General features: G+C 41.6%; 2 protein-coding genes across 5 annotated transcripts in view; both read left to right on the forward strand.

Annotated features, from left to right (window-relative positions):
- HGFAC (HGF activator) overlaps positions 1-2,678 on the forward strand; it is a 43,916-nt gene extending 41,238 nt beyond the window's left edge. Inside the window, exon 14 of the mRNA XM_009471148.2 lies at positions 1,000-2,678. Within this exon, the coding sequence (XP_009469423.1) occupies positions 1,000-1,170 (171 nt within the window). The 3' untranslated portion in view covers positions 1,171-2,678. The remainder of the gene's footprint in view (positions 1-999) is intronic.
- Positions 2,679-4,713: 2,035 nt separating this feature from the next.
- The window catches only part of DOK7 (docking protein 7), a 71,366-nt gene continuing 61,792 nt past the window's right edge, over positions 4,714-14,287 (forward strand). Inside the window, exons 1-4 of one of the 4 annotated variants that reach the window (XM_087737750.1) lie at positions 4,714-5,111; positions 5,237-5,282; positions 7,754-7,999; positions 11,753-11,953. In XM_087737750.1, the coding sequence (XP_087593876.1) occupies positions 5,058-5,111; positions 5,237-5,282; positions 7,754-7,999; positions 11,753-11,953 (547 nt within the window). In that variant the 5' untranslated portion in view covers positions 4,714-5,057. Of the gene's footprint in view, positions 5,112-5,236; positions 5,283-7,753; positions 8,000-11,752; positions 11,954-14,287 lie in introns of those variants that run through there. The other 3 variants (XM_087737752.1, XM_087737753.1, XM_087737754.1) reach the window with 3 other exon arrangements.

The following is a 14,287-nucleotide window of genomic DNA, read 5'->3' on the forward strand; positions in this document are numbered from 1 at the left end:
CTTAGAAACACTTTTTTTTTTTTTTGATCAATGCACTGATACCAAAGGTCTGAGAAATAAATTGATCTCAGGTATAAGACTTCATTTGGTGTCCCTCATTTATCACAGAAATCTCCTAGTATAAAGGCAACACAATCTTCCTACCTACTTTGCTCTCAATGGATTTTCTTTCTAAGTAGGAAAAAATATGTTTCTCCTTAGTATCAAATAACTAGAGGGGTGGCTCCTTTCACCAGTACTGTTTATTAATTTATGTTTTTTTTAATTTCTAGTATTTTCCATTTCTGTAGAAAGTCAATCTAAGAGTAGTAGTAATAATAATAATAATAAACAACCCATTTCCTGAATGCTTGCCAGCTTTTAAGTAAGTGGAAGTGTTCCAAATTAATCCTTGCTGTAGTGTGTCATCAAACATGAGTTTGGTCTTATTTTTGGTTTATGGTTTTAATGACAAGGTAAGTGTGCAGGAACATCAAATTCAACAGATGCAAAAAACCCATATGCCACATAAAATTATAGCATCCCACAGTCACATGGAAAAGCGTGTATGTATGCAACACCTTTTTTGAAAACTTTCATAATCTCTGATATTTGCAATAAAATGCATCGAGAAACTCTCCGAGTATTCATCCATGCAGAGCCCATATTACAACGCAGTATAAGCCTCAAAATCTTGCTTACTCCTGTTGAAAGTGACCCAAATCATCCGTGCTCCTCAGTAGGTGTCTGCATCTAAAATAATTTCAATTCTTTTAAACAAAATGTGATATTTTGATACTCTGTTCAATGTGGAATTAAAAAAAAAAAGACATCATATTAGAGGTGAGTATGATTAAAAAAAGGTTTCTACAATGAAACTTCAGCAGATCACTGCTTCCATGTCATTTTTTTTAGTTTAAATCTCACATGTAAACATTCTTAATTTGGGACTTTCCCAAACGGATCTTTTTCCGACTGCTTTCTATCAAATTAGATAATTTTTCCTTACTTTTAACACAGGGAGATTCTGGTGGACCTCTGGCCTGTGAGAAAAATGAAATCTCTTACCTCTATGGAGTTATCAGCTGGGGAGATGGCTGTGGCAGAGTCAACAAACCTGGAGTGTATACACGAATAACAAACTATGTAAACTGGATTAATGAGAAAATAGCCCCCGCTAAAAGTAGTTGAACAGTTAAGTATGCTAACATTTGAAGCAGAGTGCTGGAGTCTTTCGGTTTCAGTAAAGTGGCATAAATATTTTATTATAAGCTAGTATGAAAACTGTCATGGTAATTCTTAGCAATTCCAAACCAGACTACCAAAAGTAGGCCTACTCCATCTGATGTCGGCATCCTTGATCTGGAATTTTAGGGCTGTGGTTTGCTCAATATATGAGACTGTCTTTATTTGGCTCAATAAAACAAATATGTTGGGACAGTGCACCAAACTCTACAAATGTTTGTCTGGTTGGTGGAAAGTTATTGGAATATGTTTGTGCAGTTTCTGGTGCAGCGGTCATCCCCCAAACCAACCTGTAACGACATTGTCCTCGTGTTCTCAGATGAGATTAAAAAGATAAACAGGAGGAGCACCAAAAAATGAAATTCCCTTCCCCTCAAAGTGATCTCTTGAAGTTCAGGTTGAGAAGCACCAGTAGAGCAAGGTGGGTGAAGCTGCTCCGCAGCTAACTGCAACAAACCAGTTCTGGGGAAAAAAACAGAGGGTTTAGGTTTTGATTCAACCAAACATGTAAGCACATTTGATATTCCCCTGACATAAAATTAGGAACATCCTTCAGAGCTCTGCTGAATCTGATGTGCAATTTTCCAGCAAGGTTAATGCAAAACTTCTTCAAAGCACAGTTTTTTTGCTGAAAAATGTTGGCAGTCAGTGCATCTGACTTCAGGCCGATGCAGTTAGGACCTTTTGCAGACTGTGAGCTGCTCCTCACCCTGAGGATAGCAGTGGAAATACTTCACCTTGATGACAAATGACGAAACGTTTCTTAAATTTGACAGTGTTTTGAAGATGTCTTAGACTTTGTACTAACAAGTTGTTCAACTGTTTAGATAATTCAGAAAGAAGGTTTCTGTTAAAAGATTTTTAAACTGGATGGCTTGGGGAGCAGCTTGACATTTTCCTTGGGAGTTTGGTGATATTGTAAACCACAGGCTTTGCTGTCATGGTCTACGGAATTGTTATGGGAACAATCAAAGAAATTATTACAATATATACATAGCTGTTTAGAGGCTGTGGACTCAGCTGTGTAACCAAAAAAGGCAGAAAATGATTCAACAAAAAAAAATCTAGTCTGATAAATAAGAATGGAAAATGACAACTTTTTTTTTTTTTTAATACAGGGAACCTTTAGCCATGTGTACATTTGGAAGTGTTGATGTGAACTGTATTTCTTCTCTGATAGTGAACATTTTTGAATTCTCTTAAGTGTTTCAAGCAAAGCTATGGTTTAAGACATAGGATTTTAAAGTAGTGCCTGGATACTCAGATATGTGTTTTGTTTTATAGTACTGGCAGCATCTTCCTGGGTTTGTTAGTTGTGGTGAATGACTTCGGCAGTTAAAAGAAACTTTGTAAGGAATAATAACCAAAATGTGAATTGGTGGAAGTACAAATATATAACAATGCTAATCTAGATAAATGATGTAAACTGTTTAATAAAGATGTTTACCGTCCATTTCTTGGACGTAGTCTGTTATGTATGAAGTTACAATTAAATCTTTGAATCCCTCTGTAGGTTCTTCAACAGGTCGAGAGCTGGTAGGAAAATGAAATAACACTTCTCTGTGCTGGAAGGCATCTGAAAAACCTTGCATAAGGATCAGTTTCAGCTGGTAGTGCTCCCAGTTTTATACGTGTTGCACAAAATTTCCAGTAGACAGATACAATTTTCAGCTATGAACACTGTGAATACTAAGACCAAAGTCTTCAGTTCGTTTTTCTGAAGCACTAAACACGAGCTTGAAAAATTGAGATCCACCTCTGGGGTGTCGATTCCAAAACAAGCTGAAGACTCTGGTTGCCTGGGTTTGCCTTCCTGGCCGTTTGCAGTATGAGCCTGGCTTGCTTAACCCCATGAAATGAATGCGACTGTGTAACAAGACTAACTGTACCTGCTGCTGAAAGACAAGTACTAAATCAGCATGAAGGAACTATTTACTCTTCTTTGGAAGGGATTCATTTGGAACCGGTTTCCACACAAAGCTTATGCCATTCTGAACATCCATATCTGTTCTGTGACTTCAGTTTCACTTTGAAATTAATATCCATCCACACTGTGCATGCTTTTAATCATCTGGTGACTTTGTGTAAATATATATATTCTCTCAGTCTTCTCCTGCTGTAAAGAAGGTGGCTGTTTGATAGGAAAGGCATTAGACCGGTGTTTCTGACAATTTGTGTAAAGATTTTTAGCTATGCTGTTTTCAAAATCTGTGCTGCTTATTATCAGTATATAGCAACACCAACACAATCAAGAAAACATTTTTTTTTTAGATATATTGAATGTTCACAAGTGAAACAGTCTATTTTCTGCCCTCAGAGGTCTAAATGACAAATCTTCAGTTGATACTGTCATACTTTGAATGCATTAGAATTAATTTGTGGCTTGCAAAGCAGCCTGTTTGCCCACTGTTACTGCACTGATTTGGTGGAACTAAACTTCACCACTTGAGCATCTGATGTATGGCGACTAGCTCTGTATTAAATCCACAAACCCAGGCGAGGGGTGGCAAGGACATGCCCAGGTTAAGCGAGAGGTCCTTGCCTGACCTCTCACACCCCCGACATTGGTCATGATCCTATGGGGCACTCCAGCACATTCTGCCTCCTGCCCATCTGTTGAGCGTTACGCCGTGGAAACTCATCCTCCGTGTTTTTCTCCTCCTTTCAGTGCTTATCACTTTGGTTAAAATGCAAATCCAACTTAAATTTACTAGTGAAATTTTATCTGATATTTTTCCTTAAAATTTTTGTTGAAATTGAATTAGAATGCAAAGCCACTTGAACAAACACGTCCCTAATTCATTATGAAACGCACTGAAAGATGGCTTTATTAAATTATATGTTATTCCATACAAACTGACCGATTCAAAGGGAAGAAATAAATGCAAACATCTAAACCACCCTTCTATTATGCTATTGAAAGAAAAATGTGCTGTGGTGCTGTTTAAAAAAAGCTGAAGAACTAATTACCATCAAATAAGATGCAGTAGGATTATTTTTAGAACAATGGACTCTAATTAGTCCATTGCTCGTTGAAATAAATCTGAGGACATCATTAACGCATCTTATTCTAGTAATTGTAGCTGCTCCGGGTTTGGTGTAAGTGGGCTGTTACCTCGTGACAGTTGCATTGCAAAGAAGGAAAAAAAACACAAAAAGGGTATTTTTATCTGGGGTGGTTGGCTGTACGTCTTCTGGGAGCCAAGTAATTACAGTTTCTGAAAGAGAAATCTGGGCGTTATGAGGCAGCCGCCGCTGCTGGGGCGCGGGGGTGGTTCGGCCCGCCGGCGCCAGGCCCCGCTCCGCGGAGGCGGGGGGCGAAGGGAGTCCGGTCCGGGGTTTCCCGCCGCCCCGGCCGCAGGGCTGCCCCGGCGGTCAGCTGCAAAGCCCGGAGCCGGAGCGGGGCGGGGGGCGGCGCTCGGCGCCTCCCCGGGGTCGCGCCCGGAGGAGATCCGCTGAGGCGGCCCGCGCGGGGCTGTCGCCCTCCCGGTGCCCCGGCTGGCGCCTCCCGCTACCGAAACTCTGGGGAAAAAATAATAATAATAGTAAAAAAGCCCAACACCACAATAAAATACGTGAATAAAGAACCAGTGGAAAGCTTCCCGGGGCCCCCTCTCCCCTCAGCCGGAGCCGGAGCCGCCCCGGCCCCTGCCTGTCCCCCTGCCCGCTGGGGCGGGGGGCGCCGGGGAGGGCCGGCCGCGCTGGCCGCCGGCCCGCGTCGCTCCCTGTGCCTGTGCGGGGACCTAATAAAGCTATTTTGAAAGTGACCCCTCGGCCGGAGCGCGGGGAGGGAGCAGCGAGCCGGGCGCAGCTGTCCGGAATCATGACTGAAGATGACGGATTCCGTGGTGGTGGAGGGTCACGTCAAGTTGAGAGATGGAAAAAAGGTCCCCGCTCCCAGCGCCCCTTCGGCCCGGGGTCCCCGACCGACGCCCCCTCCCCAGGAGGGGAGAGAGCCCGCTCTTCCCTCCTCCGGCCCTGGCTAACCCTCTCCTTTTGCCTCTCGTTGCAGTGGAAGAGTAGGTGGCTGGTGCTGCGCAAGCCCTCCCCGGTGGCAGGTAAGAGGGGGCCCGTTCTCTGGGGGGGGCGGCAGGCGCCGGGGCGTCCCTCCCTCCTCCGCCCGGCGGTGGGGGACAGGGTTTGGGGCCCCGGGGCAGGGAGCTCACAGGGCTCCCCTCGAGGTTCGCTGCCGCTGGAGATCCCCCTCGGTGGGGCTCTCCCCAAGCCGCCGCTGCTCTTCCCTCTTTGTTTTTTTCTTTTTTTCTTTTCTTTCTTTTTTTTTTTTTTTAAATCAGGGAAGGGGGGAATAAATTATCTGGCAACGGACCGGGCTGCCAAAAATAGGAGGCGGCGATTGCCGGAGTTCCCCCCCGAAGTGTAAAGAGCGCGGAGGCGAGGGGAGAGCGCGGAGAGGAGCTGCCGGGCTTCGCCTCTCCCCACGGCCCCGGGCTGGCGGCCCGTCCCGCCTCGGGACCGCCGCTTCCTCGGGGCAGGCGGCCGCGGCAGGGCCGTGGCAGCCCGGGCTGGACCTCCGAGACCCTCAGGCCGGTGCCCGGGCCTTGTTTCGGAGCGAGGGTTTTAGGTAGCTCAATATCAGGCGCTGACTAAAGCCATGGGGAAAGGTGACTTTTCAAGGCACAGCTATTTGCTTTTGGTTCCCGTTTAAAATGCATTTTTTTTTTTTTTTAAATTATTATTATTTCTTCAGGGTGGTTGGTGGCTGTAAAAAAAGCTGGCATTGTAAGCTCGGTAGTAATTCTTGATCAGTGTTTTGACACAAAATATCACTTCAATTTAAAAATAAAATGACATTTTGAATTAAAAAAAAAAAAAATCATTTCCATGCTTCTGAAGGGGAAATTGAAAGCGTTGTTCAGAGTTGATATTTTACTGCTGGAGAAGGAAAAGTAAGTTTCAGGTTTCCCCATCGTTTCCTAACAGGGAAAACATTTGGGCCCAAAAGCGTATCTTTCCAGGGCTAAATGTTGCCTACACTTAGAAAATGTGAATCTGCATTGCTGCAGAACGGATTATGGCATCTTTTCTAGGTTGTTGCTGGTGGACTGAAGGTTTCTTAGTAATTGAAGCTCTTCGGACCTAACTCTTTGTTACTTGAGTTGTTACAGTTATGCGTTAGTGTCTTAAATGCCTGTATCTTGGCTGTAACGGGCATCTGTTGATCCTAGAGCTAGTATCTAGACATGTGAATGCAGGCCTGGATTTCTAACATGAGTAAGCCAAGTTTGAAGGGGAAAATGAAGGAGCTAGCTTTGAAAACTTACTGACTGATAATGTAGCTTATTCCTCAAAAATAGTATTTTTATTCTAGCAAAATTAGCCAGGTTTACCAGAAAAAGTCCCCAGTGATTTGCTTTTCTTGGTCTGTAAACCATAGTTGTTCTTTCCGCAGTCACACAACTGTATTGCAGAATGCTTAAATATCATAGTTGCAGCTGTTTTTGCTAACAGGTGCACAAAAACAATTGGGAATCCATGCAAAGCACCGGTTTAGTTAGCAGACGGTTCAGTCTTTCAGTCATTTTTCACCTCTTTGGAGATTTGCCAGTCCTTTGCCCAGCTGAGAGCCACAGGGCACCTCGCCAGGGCTCAGCACCACACCCCAACATTCATAAAATGGTGCATAGGGGGCTTTCTCCTTTGTGGTATGTAGGTCAGCTTAAGCTGTGGATGTTGCAGCTTTGATATTGACCATTAATTTCATTTACAACCGAGTGCTATGTGATAGGAAGGGAACCTGGGGGAAGAGGAGTGCTCTTGTTATAAATGGAGAAGGTGGGAGAGGTCTCTCTCCTTGTCTTTTGGGTTTGCTTGTGAAATGTGCTTTTTCCATGGGACCGTGGCACTTGAATTACTCTCTTCCATTGCATAGTTACTGTGTAATAAACACCTCTAGGAAGGGGTTAAAAACAAATGGTGACACAAGCAAATATTTAAGAAAAAAAAAAAAAGGTGTGGCACATAATGATTATTTAGCAATGGCTACTGTGTAACATTTAACTAGGAAACCTGAGCTGACACTAACAATCTGGCAGTGCAGCCTGCTCGCCATTTAGTAGTTGAGTAATCTGTGAACTACTGTAAGAATTTCATTTGTGGTTCAGTATGTTCTAATGGAAATATAGATGACAATAGCCTCTCGGTCTTTAGTGTTTGTAATGTGAACAGCTATCACAGTGTAACTCCTAATGTTCAGAATTAATGAGTCAGTCTCTTCCAGACTTGGGAGAGTATCTGAAAAACCACTGGATTTTTGAAAAGTAAAATAGGGAAGGCTTTTTACTTGCCTCCTTATTTCTGAGCCTGCAGATTACCCTTGAAACATGCCTTCAATGTTTGTTCCCTGAAAACAAGGAATGAAAACTAGCTGGGGGTGGGCTGGGAAAAGGAAACTGAGTTCTTACATTGACTTCATTGGACTGACCCTGCTGTTGTCTCAAGCCCCTTTATATTGAAGCAGAGTACTGAGAAATGTGTTATGTTCTATGTTCTGCCTCATCATCTCTGACAGTTTTGCTTCTTTTAGACTGTTTGCTCATGCTGGTGTACAAGGATAAATCTGAACGAGCAAAAGGGCATAAGGAGAGGAGCAGCATGACCTTAGAAGACATCTGTGGCTTGGATCCTGGGCTCTCCTATGAGGGCTTGAATCACACGCTTGCAATCATCTGTCTCTCTCAAGTTGTGATGCTGGGATTTGAGAACAAGGAAACAATGCATGCGTGGGATGTACGAATCCGCTACAGTTTGGGGGAAGGTAACCTTTGTCTTCTCACACTTTTTTTTTTTTTTTTCCCCAGGGGAAAAAAAGCAAAGCATAGCTAAAAAGCAAATAACAAAGTACAGTTAAGGAAAAGATTGTCACTCATTTGAGAGTGAAGAGACTGGTCTTCCCCTTATGTCTTAAAGCAGGTGTCCCTTATGATAGGTTTTGATTACGATACTGCCCAGTGATGGCTAACTATGAGAGCTCTTAGTTTTTGATTTTGGCACTGAAAGTGTGTAGCTTTGAAGGAAAGTGATCGGACTTCTACTTCTGGTCTTGCAATTTGCTTGGGGATTTTGACAACAGGATTCAGAGGGAGCCTGAATTAAGAGAAGCAGAGTCCTGAGTAGAGCTTGGCTAGTTCAATCCCTGTCTTCTGAGCTGCCTACTAAATGTTGCATTGATAATGCTTACTGCTGCTATTGTCCCCTTTCAGGAAGAGATATCTTGCAATAAGGAGTGTCAACAGACTCAGTCTTTCCAGCTAACTTCACTCTTACACATCCTTTTATTTTATTTTCTTGGTTAGCAGCTCTAAAATGTACAGTGGTGAACAAGGAGTAATAATATTGGTAATCCATAGTATCTGTCTTATGTTTGTTTAGTCATAACTAGGGAAGGAGGGTAGGTGTGTGGGAGGCACACATTAGCCATCTTAATCATTTGTTACATATGCTTTGCCATCTGTTGCATTTGTGGACTCGTTCCTTTGCAGTACATACATAGAAAGATGGCCTGGGAATTTTACAGTAATCAAATGTAGAAGTATCAGAAGAGAGATTTATGGATATACCACTTGGAGCTGTCAAGCTATGAAGCCTTGCATAAGGGGAAAGGTTAGAGGGGGTTTCTGAACAATACAGGCATGAGTAGCTGGAGTAGTTGGTACACTTCTGTGTAGCTGTATCGTGTTCCGGTTCTGTTTCTTTACTAGATTTGGAATCTATGCACAGCATAGGCTTGTCCTAAAACCTGAAGGAGAATTTCAATTTGGCAGGGTAGGTCTGGTTTTCGTGATCTTGCGTTAGTGCAATGCTGGGATGGAGAGAGTATTTAATCTCAGTCTGGGTGTGAGGGTTATGGTTGTGAAAGGAGGAAATCTAGAAGCAGCAAAGAGTTTTTTACAAGAAAGCTGTGAGTGACGTAGGAATAGAGCCTATTGGATGAAGATGTGTGCAGCTGTGGAGTAAAGATGGAGTGAGAGAGAGTGTGTGTGGAGGTGAAGAAATGAAGAAGTAAGAGAACAAGTATAATTGGTTGAACTGGCAATAATTTGTTTAATGTTAATTGCAAAAAAGCTAAGGGGAAGGTGGATAGACCAGAGTATAGAAAACTTGTTCAGGATTTTATCTTTCAGTGCAGGTTCAGTTAGGAGAAAGAAGCCAAATTAAAGTGAATCTAGTTTGACTAGACAGAAATAGAAAAGAGTGGAGACATATGAAGAGAGTATGGAGACTGGTGTGTTTTTCTTAAAGAGTAGTAAGGATGCCTTTGTGTGCCTTGGTAGTAAGGTGGCTGGATGATAAAAATAGACTAAGGACAGATGATCTCAGAGTCTCGGAAGGGGCGTTGTGGAAAAGTGAAAGGAGTTTAAGCTGCTCTTGAATGAGGACCACAGAATGGAGGTGTTTGCACTGGAGTTCCCAGTGATTTCTCTCTGTTTTTAGCAGATGACGTGGATGTGATTCCTGGAATAAAAGAACCAGGATTAGAGAAAACAGTGGAATTAAGTGAGTTGAGGTGTAAGTCTGGTGTGAGAAGAGTGCTTGAGCCCACAGCTCATTCTGAGGAAGTTACCGTACTGCAGGTCAGTGAATGGCTGTCAAGAGGAAAAGATTAGCTAATGGAAATGAGGAACTTAAATAGCACATTTTGTTCATGAGTGTATTCAGCTATGTATCTTTTTTTTTTTTTTTTTAGAGTAGAAGTAGATGGCTTGGGAGGCATTTGGAAAAAAAAAAAATTAACAAGAAAGCAGCATATGGCAAAAGCTTCATGTCCAGATCTGTTTTTTTTCCCTCTACATTGGGTTTGTTCAGATTTGGATATGCTGTGGGTTGTTTTTTGTTTTTTGTTTTTTGGTTTTTTTTAATGGTGGTCTAGAATCTGAGCTGTAGCTCTTTGTTTTCAGCAGCTGTTGTAACTTGCAACTGATTGTGTGAAGAGTGTGCTCTGTTCCTCATTTATGAGGCAGAAAGAACCCTGATGCTTCTGCTCCTATGGTTTAATTGCCAGCAAAGTGAGTTAACTGGGCAGAGGGGTCCCAATGATATTAAAGATTCCATACTGTACATTATTTGTCAAGATGGTTTTGGTATCTCTTTCATAGTTTATGTTTAAGCAGGTTGTGTAACAACTGCGTGCCCAAAAGGGGACATCGAGTGACTATTGATTTGCTCCCTAGCAGTACTACTGGCAAAGCTGTAAGTAGAGCTGTGGTTAGTTAGATCTATCTCTGTCTCCTTGCACATTTCACTCGAATGACTTTGTGGCTAATTCTGCTGGAGCCTTAGGGAACTTACCAAATGCACGTCATAGATGAGGAGTTCACTTACAGCTAAGATGGTAACTAAGAATATAGCAAGTATTTAGATGAGAAGCAAGACTCAGACCTAGCTGAAATTCATGATGCTTTGAGGAAGCATAGGTAAGAAACAGGCAAAACTGGTTGTAAGAAGTGAGACTACCTGGAAGTTACCCTGTAGATTTCATAGGCAGGTAGCTGTTCGTATACTCTTTGATAGATAACCAAAGCTAAATCTATGTGCTTCTTGATAAATGCTCCACTGAAAACCTCAGACTGGAAATGTAACAGTCCTGATGCTTCTCTGTGCTGAGACAGATTTTTTTTTTTTCTTTTTTTGTCTAATCACAAGATGAAAGAAACTAGATGAGTAGTGGAGGTCAAAACAGCTGTTTGAGAATTAGGTGCTTGCTCACTTAAATTGCTCCCTTTGAAACACTGTGAGATCTGAGCCCTTGAAGTGCTCCCAGTCAGTTATTATTCAGAATGCAACAGCTCTGGAGGAGAAGATGGGAGACCAGCCCAGAACAGCTGCTACTTTAAGTAAGGACCCTTGCAATATAGGGGATACTGGAGTTGGGATTTGCACCTGAATTTTGTAAACTTGAATGAGACAGGTGTTTCCTTTTCCCCCCACTCTTTTGAAGTTTAGGCTGTGAAATATGAAGAATTAACTGACATCTAAGAGTGTTTATTACCTATGAATGACTTAATTTTCTAGTCATTTTAAATGTCTGGGCATCTACCATCACCAACTCCCAAAAGATTTGCAAAGGTGGGAAAATGTAATTTTCCCAATTTACTGCTAGGGAAGGAGTGAAGCAGTTTATTAAAGGTTGCAAATGAGTCAGTGACAGGGCTCTGGTTAGAACTTAACTCCTTCTTAACTGAAATGTGGGCTGGATAACCGACTAATTTGAGATAGGGAGTAGCCTGGAAGACTTAGGATAAATTAATGTAGCGTTGCAACTTAATCATTTGTAGCATTAAGCCAAGATACGTTTTTTTTTCAATTCTAAACTGACATAATAGAGTAATGAGCTTATAGCTACTCACATGGGGCTGTCCAGGCTCTACTTAAAACCTTTCTGCTAGAGCCTTGTGGTGTGGGCAGGGGTTGGTCCACATACCACAGCTGAACAGAATGACTTATGTAACATAAGTCATGGTACCTTACTTCTATTTTCTACAGTAATTTTTTTTTCTTCCTTATCTGATAGTTCATAGATTTCAAGTTTTTGTAGCACCTGGCACTAAACTAGAGAGCGGGCCTGCTACCCTGCATTTCTGCAATGACATACTCGTCCTTGCAAAAGACCTTCCTCCTAGTGTCATGGGGCAATGGAAGCTCTCAGATCTGCGTCGGTATGGAGCTGTCCCAAATGGATTCATCTTTGAAGGGGGTACCAGGTGCGGCTTCTGTAAGTACAAATGGAACCTGTCTTCTAAATGTTGTTTGAAACCTTTTGTAGAAATGTAAATGCAAGGCTCATTCAAAGTGGAGTTTGCAGAACCAGCTGTGATGCTTTGTTGTACAGGCAGCCTTGTATCAGAGAGTCTGTTCTACTGAGTAGATTTCTGCAGGCTTCAACCCTGGTGTTCAGTAAAAATGTGAGTATGTGGAGTCCTGACTGAACATTGCCCTGTGGCTCTCCAGAAGATGTTTAGTCAACTGTTGCTATTGGACACAGAGCAAAAATAAGGTAATGAAATTTCATGGCTTGTGTCATGCAACAGATAAGGCAAAATGGTTTAATGTTCAGATTATTAAATTATGATTAAATATTTTGTTGTTTGCAGAGGGAAAATGGTACGGAGCTTTGAGGTTACAGGTGGCATCAAGGCTCTCATTGTGTAAATGCTAATGTCTAACTCCTGTAGAGGACTTCTAGCTCCTAAAAATTAGGAACTTCTGTCTATTCCCTTCCCTGTTAGTAGCTTTGTCGCTTTATGGGACCATGAGATATGTGGGGTCAAAATGAAAGCAAGCAAGCTGAAGCTAGTTTCTGTAGGCTAGTAGCTAAGATACCCCTTTAGATGGGGAGAAATCTCTTGTTCCAATGTCCAGTTTAGGACTTCTCACACTCTCACTTCAGATAAAATGCAAAGCTCCTATGCAAGAGCTGAAAAGGAAAGATAATTAATGCACTGTTATAATATCATATACATCATTAGAAAACATGAGGTTTTAACTTCAAAAGCAGAGTTTGAAGCCATGCTGAATTGATGGTCTGTGAGTTCAAGTGGGTGTGCAGATCGCCAGTTTGGATGTGAAGTTTTTTGACTTGCATGCTGAAATGTGAAAATAATGGATTTCTTCAATTACCAAACTGAAAAAAATAGAAGGTTTCAGAGTTAATCGAAATCCAGAGATATTCTTCCTTGGGACTTTCAGCAAAATTTGGGGAGGAAGGGGAAATAAATTATTTTGACTGTTTTAATCTAGTGATGGGTTTTTATTTTGTCTATTGAAAAGTACAGAGCTGAGTTACAAAGATGGTAAGTATGGACTCAACTGTACTAATTCCTGATTTAAGACACTTGTTTTCAATGTGGAGATTCTGGTTCAAATCTTTCCCTGCCTAATTCAGAGGTTGGGGTTAAAGACGGGTTTCCACCATCTGAAGGAATTGGTTGTAGGTATAGCCTGTGAGGAAACAAATATGGTTTCTTTTAAGGTTATTGTGTTTCAGTTAAAAACTGGTATGGGAACTGCAACATAAGTGTCTTGTTTCCTAGTGGTGTGGTTTAGACTGTGAGATAGATAATAATTGGTTGTGGAGTATACAGGAGGAGTCAGCACAGTCACCTTTTCCCCCTCTTTTGTAGACAGTGCAATTGACCCAGGCTAAACTTGGATCTACAGCTTAATGTAGGTCTGCCAACACCTGCAGTTTTGGTTTGAACGTTTTTTTTTTTTCCACGCAGAATAAGGCAATTTTTCATTCCTGTCTATATGCAAGTACCGCTTTAAATGCAAACTGGACTTCTAATAAATGTGTGCGCTACTATGCTGACATAATTGTGGTCTACTTTTTGAATTATTAACTGAAAATAGAAAACTTAATTTTAAACTAAACAGTTCTGAATGGGAAATTTTCTCCCTGTAAGCAAAGTTGAACCACAATGTGTTTTTTCTCTTTTAAAAAGCTGCTGCTCTTTCTGGAAAGCTCATGTAGAGTACTAGTTTTTGAACTAATGAAATCCAAAATAATTGAACTATGGAAAACTTATATTGAAAAAAAAATAGGGAGCTGAAATAGAAATGCTAAGCAATCTTTAAGATTAGCAGCAATTAGGTAGATAGATTACACAGATTATGTAAATTAGCAATGTAGTTCCTCAAATGTGAGAATATAAGACTTAACTCTTTGGGTAATTGGTAGCCCTGAGGCTCTCTAGGGAAGCAGAGCCTCTATAATTTTCATTGAGTAAGAGGTGCAGCAGCACTGTGATATGTTGGATTTGGTTTTTCCTTTGAATCTTAATGCAGGCGCCTCAAAGGATGAAGACAGTAACTTCTTACTAATAAGGGCTTCAAATAATGGCTTGATTTTTGGAGTATATAGCTGATTGCAAATGGAGTACCTGTGAATTCCAAGCATGTGTTTTATGCAGACTTTCATTAGAATATGGAAGGAGACAAAATAATATTCTGAGGGCTATCCAAATGTGGAAATGACTAGCAGAAAATAATGATGGATGCCAGGACTTATGTTCCCCTTTAAAAAACAAAACAAAAACCCCAATTGTTT

The sequence above is a fragment of the Nipponia nippon genome, unplaced genomic scaffold, assembly GCF_047370975.1.
Source record: "Nipponia nippon isolate SJK-2023a ecotype South Korea unplaced genomic scaffold, ASM4737097v1 scaffold_6, whole genome shotgun sequence".
NCBI lineage: Eukaryota > Metazoa > Chordata > Aves > Pelecaniformes > Threskiornithidae > Nipponia > Nipponia nippon.